Source organism: Epinephelus lanceolatus, chromosome 11 (assembly GCF_041903045.1).
Source record: "Epinephelus lanceolatus isolate andai-2023 chromosome 11, ASM4190304v1, whole genome shotgun sequence".
In the NCBI taxonomy this organism is placed as follows: domain Eukaryota; kingdom Metazoa; phylum Chordata; class Actinopteri; order Perciformes; family Serranidae; genus Epinephelus; species Epinephelus lanceolatus.
In genome coordinates, this window is record NC_135744.1 from 27,928,883 (window position 1) to 27,956,258 (window position 27,376).

General features: G+C 40.6%; 1 protein-coding gene across 2 annotated transcripts; it reads right to left on the reverse strand.

The window, feature by feature from the left end:
- Window positions 1–158: 158 nt before the first annotated feature.
- Window positions 159–26,974, reverse strand: hephl1b (hephaestin-like 1b). 2 transcript variants are annotated; one of them, XM_033644346.2, is made up of 20 exons: window positions 26,669–26,974; window positions 23,642–23,886; window positions 20,425–20,637; window positions 19,794–19,991; window positions 17,966–18,220; window positions 17,212–17,380; window positions 15,183–15,316; window positions 14,911–15,042; window positions 13,019–13,224; window positions 12,643–12,787; window positions 12,255–12,467; window positions 8,993–9,212; window positions 8,742–8,881; window positions 8,538–8,663; window positions 8,300–8,406; window positions 7,972–8,206; window positions 6,281–6,420; window positions 5,835–5,988; window positions 4,963–4,977; window positions 159–383 (listed from the first exon to the last, which is right to left on the reverse strand). In XM_033644346.2, the coding sequence occupies exons 1-20, from the start codon at window positions 26,839–26,841 to the stop codon at window positions 304–306; spliced, it is 3,300 nt and encodes a 1,099-aa protein (XP_033500237.2). In that variant the 5' UTR covers window positions 26,842–26,974; the 3' UTR covers window positions 159–303. The 2 variants fall into 2 exon arrangements, with proteins under 2 accessions (XP_033500237.2, XP_033500244.2); XM_033644353.2 differs by lacking the exons at window positions 159–383; window positions 4,963–4,977 and adding an exon at window positions 5,156–5,270.
- Window positions 26,975–27,376: the final 402 nt, after the last annotated feature.

A 27,376-nucleotide genomic window follows, 5' to 3' on the forward strand; every position in this document is an offset into this window, starting at 1 on the left:
TTCATAACTGGGAATCAAATTTTTGGTACAGCAATGCTTTGCCAAACTAACAGCATCAAACACAGTGCAACATGCCAGAAAAGGGCAAATAGAAACAATCAAAAAAAGTATAAAATGCCTTTTTTAGTCCTAAGAAATAAAATAATCCTCAACTTTATACACGACTGTACATCCCTTGATATATATATTTGCCTGCTCTGATAATTGTTTGATATATACATACATAACCTCCACCAAACACACAATGCAACAGTGATGCAACACATGCACACACACACTTGGCTCAGTGTCAGAGTCCCTTTGTTAGTGCAGTCCGCCTACAGCCACGAGACCAAGCGCCAGTGAGACCAGCAGCGTCTTTATGGAGCCTTCAGTTCCTGACGCTGCAGCAGGGAAAATGAGGAAACGAGAGTGGAGGAGGAAGTAAGACAGGAGGGACATGATAAATAAACAATGACACAATTTACAGCAGGGGTGTCAAACACACGGTCCAATCCGGCCCTCTAGATGACTAGACTAAGAGGTGCCAGGTTTCAGGAGCAAGTTAAACAGTGTGGTACCTACTTCATGTAAAGCCCCGTTTCCACCAAACACTTTCGGTATGGTACCTTTGGAACCAAAAGTAACCCTTCAGACATGATACCTAGACCCTTGCGTTTCCACTGCAAACTGTACTCTCTCATGTGGGCGAGGTTGTTGTCACCAACATTTTCTGAACAAAATAAAACAGGCTGCAGTGAGAGTCTCTCTCCATGGGATATTTAAAAGTAGTGGGTTTGTGCATTTAGTCCTTCTCAGGCAATGCTTTTTTTTCTCCAAGTGAGGATTAGAATATATACAGTTAACGTAACCTGGTCAAAATTAATATATATATACAAACACAAGATCCACTCATTACTAAAAGTGTATGTCATATAAAAACTAAAGTGATGGTCGAAGTTGTTACAATGAAATTTAAGGTATGCTGATGAATTCACATTGTCAACTCATGCATTGAATAACATAACAAGTTAACATTCCACCTTAAAAGTTGCCTTCAGTCGGCCCAGTCAATTAAGTTAGATTTTATCTCAGACTGCAGCTGCTGCAAGAGGCAGCAAAACATCATTTCATTGTAGAGGTAAAGTCTACTAATAAAACTCTCCACAGTATGAACAGTGGTTACATGAGCCTCAAAACCAATCACAACTCAGCCCTGAGCAGAGTGACCGTCCTCTACTGACCAATCAACAGACTGCAGTGTTCACAGCTCCACCTTTTAGTACCAGATCTGTGTGCTAGGTCCCCCAACAGAGGGGGGACCAAAAATGGGGACAGTACAGAACAGTTTCATTGGTACCATCCACAACTTTTCACAGTGGAAACAGGGAAAAAAACATAAGCCATCAGAACTATACCGTACTGCTCGGTGGAAACGGGGCTTAAATTTCTGCTTCAGAAGTTTTTCCACCCTGACCAGAACACAGCCCTCTGATACGATAATGAATACTTACTGTGCTCATGTTTAAAGATATTGAACATTGTGCAAATATTGTCAATCAGCAGCTTCAGTTATAAAGAATCTGTATCAATAAATGTGTGGATAAATGCACATGTAATGACAGTGAGAAGTCAACTGACTGAATGTGGAAAAACTGAGGTATACTGTTGAAATTGCACATAATTTTCTGAAGATATCTCAGACTGTTTGTCTGGTTTATAAGAGGATGATCGTCTACACAATGTGCCTGGATCTGATGGCACTCAGGTTATTGTGCAATGATTTAATTGGTGCGGCCCATCTGAGATCAAATTGGGCTGTATGTGGCCCATGAACTAAAATGAGTTTGACACCCTGATTGACAGGCTTCTTTACATTCAGTGTAACTACAAAATCTGTTAAATGCACAACCTCAGTCAAAACCTAACCTGCGTATCTCTGCTATATCCTTTAATTCCTTTATTTAGTGATGTTTTCAGTGTTACAGCATTACCCAAAAAATCTCCTCACCTCACATGTACTGGCCTTGAAGCACTAACATCATCAATGTCCTGTGGAATTTCATGCTTATCAAAGTTTGTATCATGAACAATTTATCTTCTGCACTACATCCTACAACAGCGTCACAGCTCTGAAGGAATGCATGACCCAATCCATGTTTTGTTTCTCCCTATAACCAATACTAACTAAGCAAATATAGATAACATTCAACAAAACCATTACGTCATGGCAGAGACAAAAGTCCAACACCTACTGCCCCACTTTGACTTGAACTAGACAAGAGAAATGAATGGTATTCCATCAGTTGTCTGGAAGAGCCATTACAGTGTTTGTGCATGTTTTAGCCTATTTAGGACAAATCACATCACAGCTAACAATTTTACAAACAATGCTATCATGTATTGGAAATTTTGTTGTGCTATATTTTGTGTAGGCATCTATTGGTGTCTATTAATCTTCATTTGGCTTGAAAATGTATTGGCACACTCTTGAAATATGCTTGAGATGTATACTTAATCTATTATGTGTTTAAGTTTAATGCTTTTCATACAATTAGTGTTGTAGTAGCAGTGTTGTAGTACTCGAGATCAGTCTTGTGTCTAATCTGGTCTTGTGACTAGCCAGTGTCTTGTTCTTGCTCTCGTCATGGACTTGACCAAAGTTTTGTTCTGTCTTGTCTCGGTCTCAGACAAAGAGGAGTATGGATTTTATTTTAAGACCAGTCAAGACCGCACCTGCATAGATATCACTAAATTGCCTGCGCAAGAAAGGAGAGTTGATTACAGATGATTAAGTTGATTTCAGCCTCTTACTGTTTATTTGTGAAGAAAATCCCTCATATAAAATTCAATTGTCAAGACATTTCTCATGGTACACATACACTCATACAGTTCAGCAATAAAAGAAGTGAATGCAGAGGAAGCTTCATTTTTTTTCTGCAGGTGTTTTCATGGGAATGTGGATCTTTCAGTCCATTTTGAGGTTCAGATGTTCCACATTTTATCGTAAGTGTGTCATGCAGAGAGTGACTCACACTGGTCTGGTTTTGGTGTAACTCAGTCTTGCTTCACTGTGGTTTGGTCATGACTCTCGGTTTAGGTGGTCTAGACTACAACACTGCTTAAAGTCAAAACATTTGCTTAAAGATCTCAATTACTTTTGATTATTAAAGCCATTATGTGTAAAATTCTATGTAATAATGCATCTTTATAAATTATTCTGATGATTTAAGTTTTAGATTAGGCGGGGTGCTGCATTACATCAGATTCATGCTGAACTGAACTGGCTTTGTAATGAATGAATAGATTTAATATTATGTAATCATGATGCAGTACTAAGATACTGTAGCACTTTTTGACCCAGGCCGTGCAGTGGGTCAATAATGTGCCTGCTGACTGATATTTGGGTGTAACTGAAATAATTTAACAGGAAGTTTTTAATTAGCTTTTTGTTGTTGGTCAATCTTTAACCATTTTGACTTTCTTTTGGTCTGGAGGGAAATCTCAAACACTGAATACTGAAAGTGGGGTTTATAACATCAGTCAAGACCTGTTTTCCAAGTTTGCAGAGCACTATCCTGAAACTGCAATCAATATGCAAATCAGTGGCTGAGTGACCAACAGTGACACTCTCAAAAATCAACACTGATATAGTCAGTGGTCAAATTGAGGGGGGATGCCATCCCCTTTGTTAGAAAATTGACCAAAACGCATCCCCCTTGTTAATCTAGAATCTGTGTGTGCAGGCACGGCTGTAATTTGAAGGGAGGACACAGGGGACATGTCCCCCGAATTCCCGTATCTGTGCCTGCTGTCCCCCGCACTTTTTACAACCGTTACAACCGTTCAGTTCGTTTTTAACATGTGGTAACGTGTTTTTCTGAGCCGTCTTTAAACACACCAAGAGTAGGCAGCGCCAGGCGGCAGACGCACGCTGTCATGTTGTTATCAACCGCTCACAGACAAGAGGTGTGGCCCTGGGCAGTACCTCTGTGTTAACTATGTTCAGCAAAGCAGCCAGCAAGAAGCAAAAAACCTTGCACCGTTTCTTCCAAACAAACCATGTAAGTTGAGTAATGCTGTTGCATGTAGATAATGATAGTTACTCCTTAATAAGAACTTGTGCTCACTATTGCTTTGCACATATTTTTTAATCTTTATTGCCACAATATAAAGAGCAGGGTCAGGGAGGAGACAGTGGACCAGAGACCAGCAAGGATGATCATGCAGGGTCTTCACAGGAGAGATTATAACTGGCTGAGAGAAAATATCTAGAGCACAAAAGTGACTGTGTATTTATGAATTTTGCTTTGCACATTTATTATCTATATTATTGCAATAGATGCCAGGGAGAAACCAGGCAGGTATCAGGACAGGAATCTGACAGCAGCACCAGTTATCAGCCCAAGGCTTCACAGGTAAGGAGAAATTATAACTGGCTAAGGAAATGTCTATAAGATAAGAGTGACTCTAAGATTAATTTTCACAGCTATTTCAGAACTACTCATATATATAGTCTAAAATGTTTTTTGTCTGTCCTGCAATAGCAATACTACTGCATTATTTGTGTTTTTTAAAAGCAGCAGGTATAGGTCATGCCATCTTTATCTTGATTAATTTTGCACATCTGTGCTGTGTCATATTTGATTATGTGTGCACGCAAAAAAATCAAAGCTACATTGCATCCCCCTTGTTAAAAATTAACAATTCGACCACTGGATATGGGAATTTGTGCTGTTACAGTGATCAATATTTCAGATTAAAGGTCTGTAATTCAACTTTGCTTTTAATCTGCCAGCCTGTAAAACCTTTCATTGGATCTATCAGCAGCCATTAACTGATCGATTGATCTCACACTCTCAGCGATGCCACAAGTGGATGTGTCTGCCTTGATTTACTTTCTGACCCAGGCTGTTCACTGTCAGTTCATTTCAATATGTGTCAATAACTTGTGCATTACTTGGTGAAGGAAACAGATCTTACCATGTGAGGACTTTTCTGGAAAAGAAAAAGACAGCAAAAATGCGAGATGTTAGTCAAATCCTCTTCAACAGATGTTTAGATTGGTGTACATACTGATAACGTCCTTGCACGTTTACATAGCTAACTAAAACTAAACTAAACTAAAACATTTTAGCTTCCCGAAAAATAATGTTGAAAACTAGCCTTTAGATAATAGTTTCAGTCTTTAGCAATTTGGTTACACATCAAATGTGAGGAGGCGTTGCTTCAACTGAGACTGAGATGTCTTCATGTCTGTGAGCCAACTTCCTTCACAAAGTGTGGCGTTTCTATTGCAATAGAAGAAAGAAAGAAGGAAATGAGCAATGAAAGAAGAAAAGAAGAAGTGAATTAGCAAGAAATTAGTAAGAAAGAAAATTAACAACAAGAAAATTTGTTTGAAAAAAGAAGAAAAAAGGAAAAGGAAGAAAGTTAAAAACAAGCAAACAAGGAAATTATATGGAAAGGGTACTTAATAAATATAATAATTCTGTAACATAATTTAAAAATGTAATAATAATAATAATATATTTTTTAAATAATTTTTGCAATTTGTGGGACATTTCTTACCAAGTTGCTGATTGCCTTTTTTTTTGTTTGTCTTTTTTGTTTAAGAAATCGCACACCAATTAGCTCAGGCTGCAAAAGGTGTCTGAAAGCGGCACAAGAAAAGTGATGTCGCTCCAGGTTTTAAAGGGTTAACTAATACTGAATCTAACAAAAATGAAACTAAAATTTACCATTTTTAACATAAACTGAACCTAAACTGAATTGAAAACAAGAATTAAATGCAAAAAAACCCAAAACAAAACAAAGAAAAACATAAAACCATAATAACTGTGGTGCACACACACCTTCAATGGTGAAAGTGGTCTCCATGCCGGCGTGTATGTGGTCAGTCACGTGACAGTGGAGCAACCAAGTCCCTGGATTGCCAGCAACCATCTCCACAGTCTGGAAAGTCCCGGGGAAGAGATCAAAGACATCTGCCCGGTGCACACGGTCCGTCTAACACACACACAAACACACGCAGCACAAACATTACACGGGAGGGGAACAGAGAAAAGGAAATGAGAAGTGAGTGAAGAAACCTTTTGTGTGTGCATGTAGAAGATTTCATTACAACAATGATTTTGCATTCATTGCAGATGATTGCATTCACTGGTTTAATTCAAACCAGTTCTCCACTGTGTCAGTATGAAATGATGGGACATTTGTTAGACCTGTATTGTTTGTATAAAAATAATTTGCCTGCTAATTATGAATAATGAGAAGCTTGAGTTGTGGTGACGAGGGTTACCTTGTAGGTAAAAGTCTCAGCGTGGAAATGAACGGTGTGCATGTCCACTTCATTGCCCATTCCCAGGAGATACCAGTCAACTTTCTGTCCTTGGACCATCACCAGTCCATGGAGGTTACCGTACAGCTCACCATTGATCCCTTCAGTAGACACATTCACACCATCACACCATAAAATCAGACAGAGGCATACAGAGGCAGGAAAACCATAATTTATACTTCCTCTTGGGACAACATAAAAAAGGAGGACCATCATGTTCCGCTGATTCGACTGATGTTGGGTTTATGTGTTGAGCAACATACAGTTTGCATGTTTAGAGGCTGCATTTAAAGATGTACATTGTTTTATGTGAGCTTGCATGGTGGGTTTGACCAGTTTTTACTATGTGTTTCATGTATTTTATTATGTTTTAGTACACGTTTATGTTTGAGTCTGTGTTTGTTCTATGTCTCATTTGTCTCTAAGATGAATCTCCCCTTGTGAACAATAAAGTTAAAGGGACAGTTCACCCTCAAAATCAAAAATTGAGCAGCGTGTTAGTTCAGGCAGGACACGATGTCAAGCTCAGCTCACATCCCAACTGATCTCAAACAGCTCAGTCAACTGATGGAGCAGCTGACTGATGGAAGAGAGTCAGCTGATAGATCACATGATTCCCTTCTATGCAACCAACTGGTAAATCTCATTCAGGGCGCTCTATTTAAACTGCTCTGGCCTGCCTACCTTTGCTGCTTCCTCTGCAAGCTGCTTTGCAACCTGCCTCCACCCCAGCTCCTCCTTTTCATGCTGTGTCTGACTTATCAATGTCATTTCTGTTTGTCATCGATGCTGCTCTGTTCAGTTCCTGGGGGTCTTTGCTGCTCTCCCTGCCTTAGGCTTTCCATGTAGGTGCACGGAAGGGCAGGGAGGTTTGCTCTCTCTGCTTCAGGCTTTCCTCCTTTGGACATGGAAGGGCAGACAGGTGCGCTCTTTCTGCCTTAAGGCTTTTCACATAAGCGCATGGCTTTCCACACGCCTATGTGGAAAGCCTAAGGTGGAAAGAGCACACCTCTCCGCTTTAGGCTTTCAGCGTAGGCCTAGAAAAGTCAGTGAGACCCCTGAAAGGTTTCATGTTGGAACTGTTTTCTTTCTGCTAGCTCACCTAACACCACTGACCTAGCCAATATTACATGGCATTAATGTTTACAGCTCAAGCCATCACGAACACAAGCCTCTCATCCATAAGAAGATGCACGCTTCCCTTTGTGCTGTGATGCAGTTAGCCGGTATAGTTCGGTGGAAAAAATAGTTATCTTGAGTAAATTCATTGCTGTTGAATTATTTGAATCTATTTTGTTTGGCACAAAAGCCAACTGCCATCTTGTTCCATTAAATTGGAGTGAAGGCAGCCATCTCTTTGGCTGATATCTCCAGCACTCAGCAACTCACATTAAAACAATGTAGACTGATAAATAGCACTACAGGTACAAGGAAAAATATGTATTTTGGATTTGGGGGTGAACAAAAGTATCAATGGTTTTACGGTCAATTCTAAGCTGAATTTTGCTCATGTTTCTATCTTAATATTTTTCATTTCCATCCTAATCCTCTTAATGCCAGGATGACCCCAGTTTTCCATCAATAAATCTCAACTTCAGTTTGTTCGTGAATAAGACAGGCCTTTTGTGCCTCCCTCTCATCTTATCTCGTACCATGCATCATGTTACTCTCCTCAAATTCTTCATCAGGCATGAAGATATCAGGTTCGATGTCGAGGTATGTTCTGATGTTGTCGTCCAAGTACCAGGACTGGTTTTCATCATGCACCATAAATAGCAGAGCAAATTCCTTCTCCACGTCGCCCCTCTGTCTGTCAGGTCCCTCACCGTGCTGCAGAGTCCCAGGCCTGCATATCACCAGAGGCCCCAGGAGACCACTGTACAGATCCTGAACACAAACAATTAAACGAACATTTTTTTTATTGCGACATTGTGATTTATGCGCTTCCTTGAGACCACAATTTATACAGGTAATGTGTACCTTAATGAAATCAACATTGGAGTAGTAGGCGTAAGAGATACAGTTAGGATCTGAGACCCCTGGACCAGAATCTTTAGGAACATCCCATGTCAGCTCCATTATGTGGCCTGGAGGCAAGAGACCGTAAAACAAAAATATCAATTTCATCACTTCTGGGAAAAGGCCAGTGTTTTGTATCTCGTTCCTTTTGTTAGTAAGTAACAATATACATTTTATTTTTTTCAGATTTGATTCTCACCAGGTTGGACAGGAATGTGAGAGCCGCTTGCCTTCACTCCATGCGCACCAATCGAGTATGGCCGGCTGGCTTTGTTCTTGAATGTGATCACAACCTGCTCTCCTACCTCTGCTTTGATTATTGGACCTACAGAGAAGAAGAAAATCTGTGTTGTCTTCTGTCTTTTCTCAGTAAAAAAAAGGCATAAAGAGCAGCTGAGCTTACCCATAATACCCAAGTGTTCTTCGTTCGGCTGCCGTTTCTTCTGGACTTTGAAGGTCTCGTCAGTGTATTCTCTGTACACCACCTTCTTATAGCGCGAGCCGATCCTGTTTTTCCCTTTCCCCACGAATACATTGCCTGGACTGGGAGACATGTACCAATTTGCTGCCATTAACAAACAGTAATAAGTAACACCACTAATCACAGGCTCCAACACTGAAACACATCAGCCTACAATTATCTTACTCACACACCTGTTCTCTAATGTGGCGTGGTGTTTCTCCAGTTCCCAGTCTCTCTTAGGTGAGTAGTCCCACTCTATTTCTTCAGCACTAATAAAATACTGCACAGTCTTGGTTGGCCCTCCTGTGCGTGATGGCTTCAGTTTGCGTTGCGGGCAGAGACGTACTTTGTACTGTTGCCTCATGCCACCTGAGTAGTGGTCTGTTACTCTGCAGCTCACCTCAAACACACCTGACAGGGGAATGAAAAGAGGTTAAGTATTTGGGCACATGACTGGATATGTTTGTGGCTTTACAATAGGTGCAGGCATTTGCAGGACAAACACACAAATCCCCTAAGCATTTGTACTGTCGCTCTCTGAACACACATCAGTGTGTTTTTGGGAGGGTTGCGCTTCCAATTTCTCATGACATCTAACTCTTGTTCCTGTTTGAATGCACACAGTGTATTCAAAATCAGTCTCATGTAATTTATTGTAATGATGTTTGGACTTGATGTTATTGACTCAGACTTGAAACAGAAAAGCAAATAAACAAAAATACATTGCGATTTTTCTTTTTTTTTTTTTTTGCTTGGCTAGAAAATAAACCAGTGCCCTGCTTTTCTTCTGTGTGCTGACTTGTGGTTTTGCCGTTTGTTGCAAATGTCTGCATGTTGGGTAGGCATGAAACATGTAGACTGCATATTGTCACACCACTTTTGTGCTTTCAGAGAGTGTTTTGTGCTATCTGAGCAATTTTTAAGCCCCTGCTCCACTCATGTTTGAGCTTATCTGCCCAAAATGATGTATAAGCAGAGTTTAAATTTGTCTATTTATAGATTCCGTATGTTTCAAGTGTAGTTGTAATTAATAAGTTTGGTGGATAAAAAAACTGACACAAATTATTATTCAGAGCAGATTATTTTTCTGTCTTAAAACATCTCTGGAGAGGATTTCAGATCATTACTTTAAAGGGACAGTTCACTCCAATTGATTTTCAAGCGCTTATCCAAAGCCGGGTTGCGCCCCAGCAAAGCTTTCCAGCTCCTCCTTTCCCAGGCCAGACGAGATATGTACTTCCTGCAGCGTGTTCTGGGTCTGCCCCGGGGCCTCCTACCAGTGGGACGTGCCTGGACCACCTCTAACGGGAGGCGTCTAGGAGGCATCCTAATCAGATGCCTGAACCACTTCAATTGACCCCTTTCAACATGAAGGAGCAGCGGTTCTACTACAAACTCCCTCCAGATTTCCTTTAAGGCTTAGCCCAGCCACGCTTCATAGGAAATTCATTTTTGTATCCATGACTCCTTCTTTCAAAGGCAAAGCTTTTGATTTACTGGTCCATCTATGTTCCAACCCTCACCTATGGTCATGAGCTATTGGCAATGACTGAAACAGTTTACCCAGAAATCAAAAATACATAGTTTCCTTTTATCTTCCAGTGTATCCTTAAACAACGGGTCGTATGATAGCATCGTAGATGCACACACAGCGGTTCACATGATATCCTGCGAATAAGTGCCTATACCTGATGTTTTGTACTTAACATAAAGTTACATACTTAACGTAGGTTTAGGAAAAGAAATGCGATAACAACAAATCTTAAAATGAATCAAAGTGCCCTCAAAGTTCACATGGTTCCAAGCACCGGTGTCCTGAGGGAAAGTCATGTGTTTTGTAACCTATCCACCACCCCAGTCTGCCTCCTCACTGGACTGCTCAGGACCACTTCGTTCTTTACTCCTGGCAGAACATTGGTCACTTGATCGCAGCCTTAGAAAATACATGGGTTATGCACAAATACTGGCTCATGATTAGGGATATGTACCAACTGTGGTGCATTACTTCTCGTGGGAAAAAAATATAAACAGTGCATGAGAACAGCATCTGTAGGGCTATTTATCACACTAGATTGTTTTGATACGAGTTTCCAAGTGTTGGAGATATCAGCATGCACTCAGCCTGTGGTCGCTCAAGGCAATAAATCAATACACTTGAAAAACTGTTGTGAGCAGTTTCATGTAGGAACATGGTAATATGGTTGGCAGGTGTAGTTCTGTAAAAGGAAAATAGTTCCTTCATGAAACTGCTCACAACAAGGTGTGTGGATTATCTTGAGTAAGTGGGTCATGATTTCTGGAAAGAGACATTGCTGTTGAGTTTTACAAGTGTATTGTTTTGTTGGTTTGAGCACCACAAGCCGAGCTCCATCTAGATCCATTATATTGGAAAGAAGGCAGACATCTCCACGGCTGATATCTCCAACAGTTTACAACTCACACCAAAACAATCTAGACTGATAAACAGCACTACAGGTGAGAGGAAAAATATGTGTTATTGATTTTGGGGTGAACTGTCCCTTTAACATTTGTTATAGCTTACCACAAAATCTTTGTTGATCTTTGGACTTTAGGGAATCCATGCTTAATCTTTCATGGCATATTTATTGCACATGTACAATTTGTATTTGTGGTTGAGGCTGTGATGGCAAAAGGCATTCAAATGTAGAATGGGAATTTAACGAGTCACTTAAATGTATCCAGTACACCAGTGGTTCCCAACTGGTCCAGCCACAGCGTCATAATTTCTCTTTAGTCATTAGTTCAAGGTCCACACAGTTTATTACATTCACAGTCATACTTGTGTTTGGCCATGCTGTCCAGCTTGTTTGCTGTCTCTGTCACGTAGCTGTCTGTTAGTCACTCACTCTACAGCAGAAAACAGCATTTCAAAATAAAAGCCAGACATTTACTGGACTTCAAAATGAAGAGAGGTTTTTTATAAATGTGGCAGGTTTGTGAGCCAGTTGTGGTCCATTCAGAATGAACCTATGACCTACTTTTGAACCACAACCCACCAGTTGGGAACCAATGCACTACACCACATACCCTGTTACATTAAACTGTATTTACAATGTAGTTTTTAATATAGTTTTATCTATCTATAAAGCTTTTCTTTTACATACCTAGACTCCATAGCATTAAAAAAACAGTAACTTTATGAAGTGCCCTCAAATATATCTCAGGATACTATAATTAATACAAATCCTGCAGATAGTTTTGACCTTTCCCACTTGTATTGTAGTTACTGGTGTTTCCTGTTTTTAAGTGTTTTGATCAGTGTACATGTCACAGGAAAAGATTTGCACAAGGTTATCTTAACGTGTTGCTGTTCTGTCAAACAAAACATAAGTGCGGATGAACGCTGACAATGTGTGCAAGGAAAGGGATGTGGTTTTGGAGTGGCAGCACAATGTATGTCTGTGACTGTATGTATGTGTGTGTATGACTAACCGGGGTTGTTTGGCTGCATAACAGCTGTAGCAGTGGTGTGAGGGAACAGGCTGACAGTGTCTCGTGTTGTGCTCTGCTTCTTGAAGATGTTCCCTTCAAAATAAACACCATGGATGTCCACCTCTGTACCTAACCCAAAGGTGTACCACATGACTGTGTCCCCGGCACACATTTCCAGTCCATCAAGGTTCCCATACATGCGTCCGTTTACAGCTGAAAGGAAAGGGAAGATTTAAACCATAAAAAACAACAGACACAAGAAAGAATATACCAAAGAAATACCAGAAATGGAGCTCAAAAATCTGGTGCTAATGGTATGTGAGGTCCAGTATCACTCAGATAACATTTAAACTAAATACACACACTCTTTGCTTAACACACTGGTTACCATGCATCATGTTGCTCTCCTCAAATTCCTCAGTGTCTGGATTTGTTTCGTTGCTGCCAAAAAGGTTGATATTGTCCTCCAAATACCAGCTCATGTTTTCATCCATGACGGAAAACAAGAGGAAGAACTCCCTATCAACGCCCCTCTGTAAAACAATGCACATACAGTAACAGTGAGGACCTTAGGGGCTACAGACTGCAGTTTCAGTTTCAGATAAAAAAGTACTACATTGCTTTAAATGTCAATGCCTGCCTACTGAAGATCTAACATTAAATTAAAAAACAAACATTTACTGCATGAAACTTCTTAAATGTGACCATTTCCTGCATTTCAGAGAGACAGTGTGTGTGTGTGTGAATGGATAATAAAGCAACACCTGGGCTCCGTTCTCCCCCAGTGTTCCCTTTTTGCACACGAGCAGAGGTCCCACCAATCCAGAGTTGGTGTCCTTAATAGGATCAGTAGCGGAGTAGTATAGGTAGGGGATACACGCAGAATCGGATGAAGATGGACCCTCTAGCACCTGCCAGGTGTAGGTAAAGTTCTCCCCTGGACCGACATGAGAGCCCGGCTTGTCGACACCTGCAGTGTTGCACACAAAGAATTAATGGTTTAGAAAAAGGCACTGCAGTCAAACTCTATGCCTATAAATAAAGCTGTTTTTGTTTTTTAATTTGAGGTATTTTGAAATTCAAAGTGATTATATTACAAGACAGTCCATACATGACTTAAATTTTTTAGTTGATGTGTTTAATTTAGTCTTTTTTTAAATGAGCAGATATTTATATCCTATCATGCTAAACCTTCTCAGCAGACAATTAGCATTTGAACTTTGCACCAAATGATTAATAATTGATAATTACTGTATGATGACAACTGATTAATCTAGCCAACACCAGAGGCAGAGACAGGGATATGTTCTTCAGTCTGGAAGAAATAGTCATGCAACATCTATCCATCCATCTATTTTCCAACTGCTTATCCTCTTGAGGGTCACGGGGGGGCTGGAGCCTATCCCACCTGACATTGGGAGAGAGGCAGGGTACACCCTGGACAGGTTGCCAGACTAACGCAGGGCTGACATGTAGAGACAACCATTCACCCTCACATTCACACCTACGGGCAACTTAGAGTCACCAATTAACCTGCATGTCTTTGGACTGTGGGAGGAAGCCAGAGTACCCGGAGAAAACCCATGCTGACACAGGGAGAAAATGCAAACTCTGCACAGAAGAGCTCCCGCACCCGTGATTGAACCAGGAACCCTCTTGCTTTGAGGTGACAGTGCTAACCGCCCTAGCCATGCAACATGCATTTGTCAGTCTAAATTGTTGGCCCTCTGCTATTGAGGAAGTAAATCACAAGTTTCATTATGACAAAACATCACATCAATTCTTTGGACAATGATACAATATTTGATGATACCACAAATTCTACCACAATACGATCTTGATTCGATTCAGTTCAACATGACCTATATCAGTAAAAATCCTCATTGTCTTTTTCCTGGCTGCTTGCCATAGTCTGCCTGCCTACACATCATTGGCTATGGCTCAAGTTAATATAATACAGAAATCTACAGTTGTCAACAGTTGAGATTACCATGGATGAAGCGAAACCTATAATCAGAACAGTCACTCTTATGACTCTTATTGAGCTCACTTCTATAGTGAATTAAAGGTATACTATGCAGGATTGTTGGTTACCATTCATAAGCACACTCCTTAGCCAAAGCCAAAGTAAAAGCCAACCGCAGATTCTTTCTCCTTTGGCATTTCACCTTGCTACATTTGCATTTTTTCAGCACTATGTCTCTCGGACGTTTGCTGCTTATGGTCCGAAACATGGTCGCTGCTTGATTAGAAAGTTCCAACCTTATCTGAGTGCTGTCGGGCTACATGCCTATAAACATCCCAAACACAGAAAATAAGAAAATACAGGCAGAGGGCAGAGTCTCTGCAGAAAAACACACCAGCACACACTTCTAGTGGGTGATAAGTGATGATTGAGAGGGATTACCTCTGAATGAATCTGTAATTTTTTTAGGAAAATTCTGCATAGTTTATCTTCAAATAGTGAAAAAAAAAAATCCCCATTTTTCTGGGGATCTCCTGGAACTCCATCCCTCTCCGGACCCCAAGCTGAGGCCCACTGGTTTAATGAATCCTTGCCCCTTAATACCACTCAACTCACTCACAATATTAAAGCTATCATGACTACTGAAAATTTTTCTTGGCTGTGCAGCTCTGCAACTGGCCTCTTCCTCACCGTCCTCATAGCTGCTTCCCTGGAATCGTTTATCATAGTGCAGGCCGTGAGGCTGGATGCTGTAGTTTCTGTCAGCTTTGTTCAGGAATGTCACTCTGAGAGTGTCTCCTTCCTCTGCCCTCAGGACTGGACCTAGATAAATACAGGAGAGCACTGTAACAAGACAAGGTGCTGAGAGAACTTGAATATCAGACAGACAGTGTACCGGTAAATAAGATACAAAAGAGCGAGATTTTTTTTTTTTTGCCAAATCTGGAACTTAGAGGCCTTACCCAGGAATTCGAAATGAGGATCAGGTCTCAATTTCCTTTTGGTGAAGGTATTGTCTGTGTACTCTTGATACAGCACTTTCATGTAGTCACCTCCGATCCTTCCACCATCAGTGCCAAAAAACACCTCTGATGCACTATGAGAGCAGAAGAAGGGGTGGGGAGGGGGATACAAAGCATTAAATACCGTAAGTTGTTGGGGACACAGAGGGAGCGATGGGTTGCAATGAATATGTGGTGATAAAGCAGCTGTGTGTAATTTCTTACCACAGAAAAAGTTAACAGAGCAGAAATCTCTGCCAGTCAGGTCAGGGAACAATAACAGAGACACAATAACAACTGAGTCACTGCATCACTATCCACACAGTTTACTCTAGACACCACAGGAACAACCAGCTCACGTGTAATTAGTCTGACAGAGGCCACAGACAGGCAACTTTCTTCAGAGGTCTTGTCAAGCCTTAGATGAATAGCGATCATCTGCAGAATTAGTTAGCTCCTGGAATTATTTTACCAGGTTGTATTTGCCTATTTGTATTATAACAAAGTATGTGTAAATAAACAGTATTAAACTGCCTTCCATCTTACCAGCACTTTTTTTGCTCCTCTTTCAGCTCTTCGCAGACACTCAAACTACAGATTGTAATTCCACATTTTCATATGCCCGCCACCACAGACACAGAGAGTAAAGAAGTGGATCGAGAGAGAAATCTGTCCCTCTCTTTCTCAAACTCAAACCAAACTCAAACTGTAAAACGAGGCGGTGGTGATCAAATATAAATCAAGATTCTGTTACTGTATTACCTATTTCTCCACTAAAACATCTCCAGAAACATATTTGAGCTCACTGCTTAACTGTAGATCGTTTCTTACCAGGCAGCCACAATATTGTTTTCTGTCAAAACAGCCAAGCTCACATAATGTAACCCATCAGCAGGAGCAAATATTGGTCCGGTGTGGCGCAGTGCATTCTGGTAGTTGTAGGTTTTCTACCTCTTGAGCAAAAGCAAATGCCACAGCCCTTTTCCTCTGTTTTCTCAGGTCATGAAGCACCCATTTAAAAAGCATTTGCATCTTTCTACTGCATAGACAGCCACGTTTGATGGAAAGACCATCTTTCCAGCAGTGACATTAACATACATTTTCAATTCGTTACAAGAAAATGCATATTTTAGGATCCTACCAAGTATTGAAACATGACAACAGTATAGTCTACAACAATGGTTCTCGATTGGTGTGCCAAGGGATTTCGAGATAACCACACATTAGCCTATCATTTCAATATTCAACTGGGCCTTTACAAAAAGTTATGAATGAATTTTTGATTGACTGTATCAGTATGTCGTGTGCACCCATTAATAAAGAGGCAAGCTCGAGCTAAAAAAAACTGTAATTTAATTGAATTTAATTTCAAAAACTGTCACAGGGAACCTATTTGTCACAGTTTGCGCATAGGAATCATTAGTGTGTGACACACCAAAAGCCCTAATTGGCAGCCAGTGTGAGGGGTGATAACATTTAAAAGGAGAAAGCCATGAGTGGGACAATGGATCGCTTCATTGTACGAAGCAAATTACAACAAAGCACCAGCGAAAATAACCTATAACTGAAGAAGAAGAGAAAAAAACTGTCAGCAGACAGTATCACGAAACTACCTGTCTTATTTTTTACAAATTTTTATGGCCTTATGTTGTGATAAGAGCGATAACACATGTTATAGAAACTGTCGTCAACAGATATAAATACAGGTGTGCCCTGAGATCTTGGCTTGTCCTTTAGTGTGCCTTGGGCACAAAAAGTGCTACGACACAGTGGAGGTTTGGAAACACCTATCTGCAGTACAAATTATGTAATCAAAGCAGTTCATGTTTCAACAACTGTGACCATATTAGGCATTAAAACAAGCTAAATAGACATAATAACCTACATAGCTGGGAAAAAGCTGGCATGCAACCACGTGGGCTCGTTGTTATCATTGATTCAGTTGGATGCAGCAGTATGTCAAGCCTAATTTGATTAAGTGTCTGCCCACCTGTTGGCTTCAGTGAGGGACACATTTTTAATCAGATCCCTTCCTGAAGGACCGTAGCTCCACCGGATAATCTCTGCTGCCAAGTAGTAATTCCTCACAACACCCCCCATCACTGTGGAGCTGGCCTCACTTCCACATGACTTCACTTCATAGAAGGCTTGCATCCCAGCTGGAACAGATAAAGAGAGACAGACACAAACATTACACAGACCATGTTCACATGTATAAAGTAAAAACTTCAGGAGCCTAAGGAAAATTGAATGGCAGCAAACAACCTGACAAGTCTAAAGGGTCAGCTTTAATAGTCTGTAAAATAATAAATATTCCAGGGTGCAGTTAACACTTTAAACTTCCTTATCTTTTCCACACAAAACCTGTAAAACTACCAAAGGTGTGATTTAGTAAATATACTGCTTTTGTGTATGTTCTTAAGAATGCCACAGAGATACAAATAGGCTTTTATAGAATGCCTGGTAGGACACAAAGGAAAGGAATTTCTCAAGTGTAAGTATGATTAATAACATGTTGAGCAAGTATGTCTCATTCAGTTCTTCAGTAAGTTCAATGGACTTTGGACAGTCTTAAAATGCAAGTCCTGGCACATCTAGAGTAGATGTACAAGCTCTGCTGCTAAAAGACTGATAACATCACACTATGACATAATAACAGTGATGTACCTCACAAAAAATGCATTCTTTAGTCTCAAAGCAGAGAGGTCAAATTTCACACAGAGGTTAAAGATCAGGTGCCCTACCCTGCAAGTGGTCATTGACCTGGCAGGTCAGCAACCACTTTCCCGTTGCTTTCGGGACCATCTCAGCTGTGGCAAACGTGGCTGGGAACAGACTGAGGACGTCAGTGCGGTGGCCACGGTCCAGCAGTGTATTACCGTGGAAAAAGGCAGAATGAATGTCCACCTCGTTACCCATGCCAAACAAGTGCCAGGCAACTGCACGGTGCTGGCATAACTCGATTCCGGGCAGGTTACCAAACATGTAGCCATTTATAGCTGTCACACAGAGAAAATACAGAGGTTAGAGGAAATGACAAAGTGAACAACCTTTGCCTTTAGAGGGACAGTTCACCCCAGAATCACAAGTACATATTTTTATCTCACCTGCAGTGCTATTTTGGTGTGAGCTGCTTGGTATTGGAGATATTGACCATAGAGCTGTCTGCCTACAGGATGTTGTAATGTTGCAACTGCAACAATTAACGCAACTTCAGCCAATCCCCATTAATTCTGAACAATTTGTTCAATCACTGCAACTCTACCGCAGATTTGACAACTTAAAAGGGGTAAAATCTCATTTCACTGAAGAGCTGCATGCAGCGTATTGATTCGCTCAGGCCATCTTTCTCTTTTTGTTTACTATGAGATTACCATTGTGACACTGGAGTTCTGCGCCTGGGACAGAGTCACACACTGTGACAGGGCTAAGTGTTAGCATCACACAGCTAATTTTACCAACAGTTACTGACAAGTTTAACGACAGAGTCAGGTCATTTTGGTTTCATTTTGGTGTTGGTACGAGAATAAAGTCTCAGTGCGGAGCTTCTGCCCAAGCAACAAATTATGAAGAGTAGGAATGACATCACATTGTACGGTGTTAGTTGCTAACCAGGGAGAGAGAGCAGGAGGCTCAGAGGAATGCTTATAATAATTAATTAATAATTAAACTAATTTGGGAAAACTGCCTGTAAACATTGCAACATATGACAATTCTTTAATAAAGCTGCCATGAAATTAGGCATTCAAGACTGCAACAATCACAAAAACAGCCTGCAAAATCCTAGACACTAGACTAGCACTCGGCTGTGGAGTACCACAGGAAAAAAAAAAAAAAAAAATGAAATCGAAAAACTAAACATCAACGTCTCTTTCCAGAAATCATGACCCGGTTACTCAAGATAATTCAGTGACCTTGATGTGAACAGTTTAATTGAGGAACTATTTTCTATCTACTAAACTACATCCCGCCAACCATATCACTGCGCAGACCGAAATGTACATTTACTGTTAGCTCGCCACCACTGAGTGAGCTAACAGCTTTTGAAACTGCTCACAACAAGGTCTGTGGATTATCTTGGGTAACCAAGTCATGACTCCTGTAAAGAGACATTGCTGTTGAGTTTTGCAAATGTTTTATTTTGGCACTTTAAGCACCACAAACCGAGTGCCATCTAGTTCCACTATACTGACAAAAAGCCGTAGACATCTCTACGGGTGATATCTTCAACACTCCGCAACTCACACCAGAGCAATCTAGATTGATAAATAGCACTACAGGTAAGAGGAAAAATATCTATGTTTTATTTTGCGGTAAACTGTCTCTTTAAGCCTTCTTTCATACTCTTTAAGGAATTGGTCAGTTAATGTGAAGAGTAACTCACATAACATTGGAAATTAAAGAACGTAGGGGCAACAGGAAGCAGGGGAGGTGGGAAAGAACGAAAACTAAGATGAGCATTGTTAGACTTTCTGAAAAACTTAATTTAACAATTAATCTTCTTGTTGTCAACCAACTTAATGTGTGTACAATCGTTTTAATATAAAAAAATCACAGAAATTTCTCTCTCACCGTGCATCAGGTTTGACTCCTCAAAGTCTGGGTCTTCTCGGTCGACCCCGGCTGGATCAGAGCAGCTCTGAATATTGTCCTCCAAGTACCAACTTAGGTTTTCATCCACTACGGTGAACATCAGGAAGACATCCTGGTCCACATCATTTCGGGCTGACTCTACCACAGACTCTGGATCATTAGTCTCCTTCAAGATTCCTGTACTCACAGAGAAAGATGAGACATAGAGGCACACGCAGGATAGGGGTTAAATGTGTTACACAGTTATGCAGTCGTGCATAGATAAAGGAACATTTAATCTTTGCTTTCCCACCATGTCAGCATTCATTAAGTATGATAGACCGGAAAGTGGTGTCACTTTCACACATTTCCCACCATATTTGTTTTTTCTTATGCAGCTGTTGGCAGTTTTTCATTGTAGTCATTAAGGGCTTAAGGCTAAGGGAGTGTTGGTGTGTTTTACTTTTTAAGCATGGGAGCAAAGAAGCCCTTTGTGATTGTAACTATGATTAAAGGAGATGAAGATTTGATTTGGCATACACATAACGTGTACAGAGAGGGAACCTAACAGCCAATATACAGACACACCATGACAAACATGTCCTCTCAAGTATTATCAGCATCTTCACACCTTTCTTGCAGGTGAGCAAAGCCCCTATGAGTCCTGAGGCGATTTCCTTGGGGGCATCCAAGTGGGAGTGGTAGACCCAGGTCAGGCAGTTGGCATCGTCATCTGTAGGGGCAAATTCTGGTCTGACCTCCCAGCGGTAGGTGTAGCTGCCTCCCGGAGGAACAGAGTCGTCCTTCTTCAGCTTGTCTGATGTCCCATCTGGATAGAGCGCCCCTGGTAGACAAATACAAGATGTTTACACTGAGATCACTCTGTTTCCTCTGAAGTCTAGAGAGCAGTTGAGCCTGTGTGCTTTCACTTTCTGTCAGCAGAAAACTATTACATGGTCTTAACAAGCACAGGCGTTTGCCTTAACAGTTTGAAACCGCAGAACAATGATGTCGAATTTCATATGAAATCAATTATTCATTAACAGCAAGTAGGTTTAATAAGCACATTCTTCAACGGAGGTTTTCCCCAAAACAAGGTCAGATCCATTTCCTCCATGGGTCTTATCTCTGTTAAGCTTTCAGCCTCCACGTCTGTACAGTAAGTGATCTTTAAACAGATAAATGACCTCAGTCTTAGTGATAGATGTCACGAGTATTCTGACCTCTGTACTACTCTGTACTCATCACATGACATGTTTGAATGCAGATTTCACCAAATTTTATGTCTCCATGTTTTGACTCCACTCTCCTTCCTCTTTCTCTTTTTCCTCGATCTTTCTATCTTTCCATCTCTCTGCCTTCCTGCCCAGTTTGCTGTTTATAAAAGCTAGTTGGTCATGCAACAGGAATGTTCTGATGCATAGACAGATTAGTGTAAATTCACCTGTAACACAGGATATCAACCGCCTTAATCTGTTTTAAGAGGGGAAACAAAATTTTAGTTTCCGTTTCAGTTCCCATAAGGTTCTGGAAATTCCAAAGGCAGGATGCAACTCCCCACATGAGGGGGAGGGGGGTTGTTGCACAATACAGAGCTGGAAAGCTCACAATCCTTTGGAAATGAATCTTCCATAGTAGTCCATCTCAGTTACTGAAATTGTGCTGCGTCACTTCTTAGTTCCTCACACAGGCCAAACTGAACTCTTTTAGTCTGCATCACATTTGCTAGCCCTTCTGTCTTTTCAGCCTGTCAGTGTCTTGTTGTCAGAGAGAGTCTGGCAGTGAAGCAGAGGAGCTGCATGCCAAACTTTCAGACTAGCACTACAAAAAGGCACAGCTTTTGGGTAAAACATCAGATAGAAAAAAAATACATCCATTTGACTGAATAATGTATCTGAATGTAGAGACAATGCCGATGTTAAATCAATGAGCCTGTGCATTTAAATTGTTCAGCTATTCATAAGAAATGCCAAACTTTTTTGCGATATATTATTTAAAAAACATATTTTCAAATGTATTTGCTGATTTTCCCATTGCCTTAATAAAACACTTAAAATAATCTTAGCAGAACAGTGTCCCTTGTTGAATGAATCAGCACCTTTGTAGGAGTCAGACTTCCTCTTCAGACATCTGCATCTACATTGCTATCATTTCTGTAACCTAATATGTTGTTTGTGTAACACATGTGCACAAACTGCATTTTATTTTATTTTAGGTACCTTGTAGCACTCAAGGACACCTTACTTGACACAATTTTGAAAAAAAAAGCAGCAATGTATTAGATCATAAAATCAAACAATTCCGTAACATACAATAAAAGTTAATAAAATGACTACACAAAAATCCTAATTATAAATATAAGGTGTAAAATCACCATCATCAAGTCATCAGTGCAGGTCACCATATCAGACCGAATATGCCACTTTGAAAAGGTGTGTTTTCAGTCGGGATTTGAAAGTGGATAGGGAGGCAATATTGCGAATGTCGTTGGGGAGAGAGTTCCAGAGGCGGTGGGGCAGAACGGTTGAAGCTCTAGAACCAATGGTAGTCAAGTGGGCAGATGGTGATGTGAGTTGGATTGTAGAAGAGGATCTAAGAGTACGTCAGGGTGTGTAGATATGAAGGATTTCAGACAGGTACGAAGGGGCTTGATTATGAAGGGCCTTAAAGGTGACACACGGAATCTTGAAATCAATGTGATATTTAACAAGAAGCCAGTGAAGCTGCTGGAGAACAGGAGTGATATGATCTGTGGAGGGGATTCTGGTAATGATACAAGCGGCTGAATGCTGGACCAACTGGAGTTTATAAAGACACTTGAGAGGGAGACCAAAGAGGACAGAATTGCAATAATCAATATGGATGTAACCAAAGAATGAACAAGGATAGCAGAGCTCTGAGGTGTAAGTGACGGGTGAAGATGATTAATATTTTGTAGATTAAAGTATGCAGACCGAGTAACATTATTGATGTGGGCCTCAAAGGCAAGTGTACTGTCCAGGATGACACCCAGACTCTTAGCCTGAGGGGATGGACAGACTTCGGAGTTGTCAATGGTTTAACCAAGGTGGATTTAGTACCCACAAGGAGAACCTCGGTTTGATCAGTGTTAAGTTTGAGGAAGTTGCATGAAAGCCAAGATTTAATATCCCCTAAGCAGTCAGAAAGAGAATTGGGGGGAAGAGTGGAAGTAGGCAGAAGTGGATAGATAGAGCTGGGTGTCATCATCGTAGCAGTGGAACTGAATGCCAAATTTTCCTAAGATATGGCCAAGAGGTAGAAGGTAGATAATAAATAAAAGGGGACCTAGGACAGAGCCCTGAGGAGCACCATTAGTAACTGGAAAAGAGTTGGATGATTGTGATTCCAATGGTAGCTAGTCTCTCTCGAAGAGTGTTATGTGAAATGGTATCAAAGGGTGCACTTAGATGAAACAAAATAAGAATAGTTAAAAGCCCAGAGTCAGTTGCCATTAAGGGATCATTAGTGATGTTTACCAAGACTGTCTCAATACTGTGAAAGGAGTGAAAACCAGACTAAGTGGTAAATGGTGAGTGTGGACCTGAGCTGCAGCTGATCTTTCAAGTATTCTAGAAAGGAATGTTAAATTTGAAATTGGTCTGAAATTGTTCAGGTTGTTAGGATCTGCAGTAGGTTTATTTAGCACTGGAGTTATAGCAGCAGTTTTGAGAGGTGTGGGTAAGGGAGGTATGCATGATGGGTATCATTTTGTATGGGCAGCTGTTACTTTTGTCTAAGGGATATATAATTGATGTTGCAGGTCTGACTCTGTGTGAATACAGTATGTTGTATCTACGTGCACACATATGTATTATGCAGCACCATACCTTCTGCATTCTTCTCATAGAAAACTCCATGAGGATGCATAGAATAGTTCCTGGTTGCAAAGTTCTTCAGATGGACCACAATGACATCATCAACCTCAGCTCGCAGTATGGGCCCGAGGAAGCCCAACCAGGCAGGTTGGGGGACCTGGCGGCTGTACGTAGCATCTGTGTACTGTCGGAACATGGCCTTCTTATAAACGCTGCCAATACGGTGTGGTCCTCTTTCCAGGAAGACAGATGCATGCCTGAGATACAATTGGAGACAGGGAAGTGTGTAAATAAAGGGATTAAAGAAGAGGAGGAAGAAGGAGAAGGTCAAGGTCAAGTTATTGTCAAATCATACAGTAAAGGATTGCACAATTGCAGGCAGTTTAATCTCCTTATAGTGTTGCATGCATATTTCTGTAAATAATAGGCATGAATAAGTGTGATAAAATATAAGTGATATAAAAGAAATCACTGCAACAGAATGAAGATACTTGTAGTCTATAAATACAGGTGGGAGAAGCACAACGTTCATTATATGCAAATGTCATGTCACCACCTTGACAACAAGGCAACTGCCTAATTATTGCCAAGACACATAATGTATGACTGTAACCAACTATACAACTGTATGTAATTACTCCAAAACACAAAGGAAATATTACCACTAAAAAGTTTTGCTAAAAAGGAGCAAAATGCAAATATGGCAAAAAAGTGTGATTTCACAAAATGATTTATCTTTGAGATTATTTAACTTCATTGCCAGTAACAGACTAAATTTCACTATAAAACATACATGAACTAGGTGATGAATCCTTTAGCTGGAGATGCAATGCTGCAGAACAAATTGCCTCTGGCTGCAACTCTCTAACAATTAGACTTGTCATTACTGTGATTACACGTTTCCCCGGGCTAATAACGTGTTACTGGAGCTGTGGCGGACGCAGTTTTGCTTCTGTATATCCAACCCACAACCAAAGCACCAGGGAGGATGAAAAGCATTACGGCTACTTGATTCACAAATGGGTCGTACTGATAAGCTTGCTGACAGTCTGATAAAGGGGGTTTCACTGAGCATACAGGCCTATTTTCTATGATTATGGAGGCGTGCCTATTTCAGTAGCGATGAGATTTGAGACAATCATCTCTATGTTGCAATCTATATACCTTTGTTATTGAAATGTCATGCAATGCCACTGCATAGTAAAAGACAACATCTTGGTTTTCCATTGGCTGATGTTACTAATTTTTCATGAAGGGCTACGTTTGAGAGCCACCAACTGGATGATGTATCATTAGTAGAAGTTATCTGCCTCTGGAGTCAGTAAACAGGAAAAGCAGATGGACAATAAGATATCTGGAGAAGATAAGAATTAATGTTCAGTGTCAATTGCTTGGTTTGAGTACAACCAATATATATGGCATCACTTACTGACTGTTGAATAAGTTGGCTGATAGAGTAAGTCAGGACATTCCAGCGTTGTGCAATAGAGGAACAGTGGTGGTATGCTTCAAAGTCATTAAGCTGTCTTAAATGAAGAGATCAAATCAGGTACCTGTCAGGTATCTGGCCCTCTTAGACAGAGAGATCCAGTCAGGTGCCATTTATTTGTAGGCTTTACTATCCATCTAAAACTCAACTGCAAAAACACAATAAACTGTCACAAGTGGAAAGTATTCAGAAACTCCACACTCAAATATCCTCATCAAATCCTTTTTCATTTTCTCTTTGTTGTTGACGCACAGCAACTTTTAATCTAAAGCTTGAGTTAAAAGCCTAGTCCTAATTAAACACCCAGTCACTTCTACTAGCCCGGTGTGGCTACACATTTTGACAAATAAAAGCTTGTCTCAGTTAGACGCCTGGTCTGGTTGCCAAGCATTTCATTTTTTAAGAAGTTCTTTTAATGTATAAAACAGGTATTTGGCTACCCATGGGAGCAAACATTAGATAGCTGCTTAGATCGCACATACAGATATACATGTTTAAACTTTTGTCAATACGGAGATTCTACACATTGTTAGCTCAGTTAGATTCTCAACAATTCAACTGTTAAGTTCATTTTCCTGAAACCATGAGCACAAGAGAAGACTTAATTTCATTCAGATTTACTGGCATGGCGGAAAACAAGTGGTGACTCCCTTCCTCTTAAGTGGTCATCCATTCCCTGTAAGCTATAAACATTCCTTTAGTCCGTAAGAATCAAAGGAAACAAAAGTTTTTTTCATGAAAATTAATCCAAGTTGTCAGTATTGTTTTAACAGGATAAAGTGTTGTTGTGTTTTTTTGTGTATTGTGTCGTTCTCCTCCAGTGCTATAAAAAGAGTTGCATAACACTTTCTCTGATGCTCTGTCTGTCGGAGCGAGATTAAACCAATGATTTGAAAGTGATATGTTATTCGAAGCCTAATTTTTACACAAGTAATATTCATACTGGTTTAAATAACAGTTTCATTGTATTTCCTGATCTTTGCTGAACAACAAATTTATGAGAAAGCAATTAAAGGCCTGTCCCATATAAACACCTGTCCCTAATATAAGCCTGTTGACTTCAGTGATTTAAGCAAATAAAAGCCCAGGCTACTAATTGAAGTTTTACAGTATATAATATCACTGTATTGTTGGTGTGGTGCAGATTACTCTCTCTCCCTTACATGAGAGGCAGCTGTCTGTATTTCCTGACTTGATTTCAGTCAGTGTAACACACAGCAAAGGAAGTCTTCAGTCTCTGTAATAAGTCATTCACTGTTAGTCATGCAAGTACTGTCATCTTTCCTGTTCATCTGCCAAACAGACACACATCACTATTTTCAGAGGTCTAGACACTGTATGTCACACCCTGGCCAGGTGACATACTGAAGCACTTTTGACCTAAAACTTTTTTTTTAGTTTGAGGATCTTTATTTTATTCGGAGTATTTATTATAATCACTTTACATCTGTTAGTAATCTCGTATGTGTGAATTTTAGTGATCATATATGATGACATTACTTTGATTGCGATCACTAATCTCTAAATAACTTGACAGCATCACAACTCACTCATCATTTTCGACGTTTTGGCCGTTAATCAGGTTTTTTCCACTTGGTGCGTAATCCCACGAGTCCTCAATGATCCCCACATAGTAAACTCGCTCCCTGCTGCGCTTGCCGTCCGCACCGGGGCAGAGAAGAAACAGCAAACAACTCGCCAACAGCCCCAAAGTCCGTGTCATGTTCAGCTGATCGCTCCGTTTGATGCAGGGCTGCGTTTGTAGCGGATTTTGGTTCAAGAGGAACAAACGGAAACCTCTGCTGACTCTCCCATGCGAGCGCGCACTAACAGTGTGCTGTTGGGGCTGCAGCACTTATGAAACTGCAAGGGAAAACAGTTGGTCTATTCAGCCAGACAGCGACCGCGGTGTTACCGCCTCCTGCGGAGATATCAGAGTACACGGATAATAACCACTCAGTGTTCTCGCGTTAAGTATTATAAAATGTCATTGAAACTGCCTTCCGGGAAATTAAGATAATTGATCCACTTATGTCAAAATGCAGACTCAAGCACAGTGGGTCGCCTGAATTGACTGTCACCTTTCCAGAGGTGATGAGTGTGCAGGATAGTCAGCTGCTGTCTGTGACTTTCACATTATGAACATCTAATTATTTAGTTTTAAATCATAAATCAACAACTTGGCAGCACTCTCTGACAAGTCACCAAGTTGGACCTAGTGGATCTATTAGTGGCTAATAAGTTGTTTACAAGGCCTG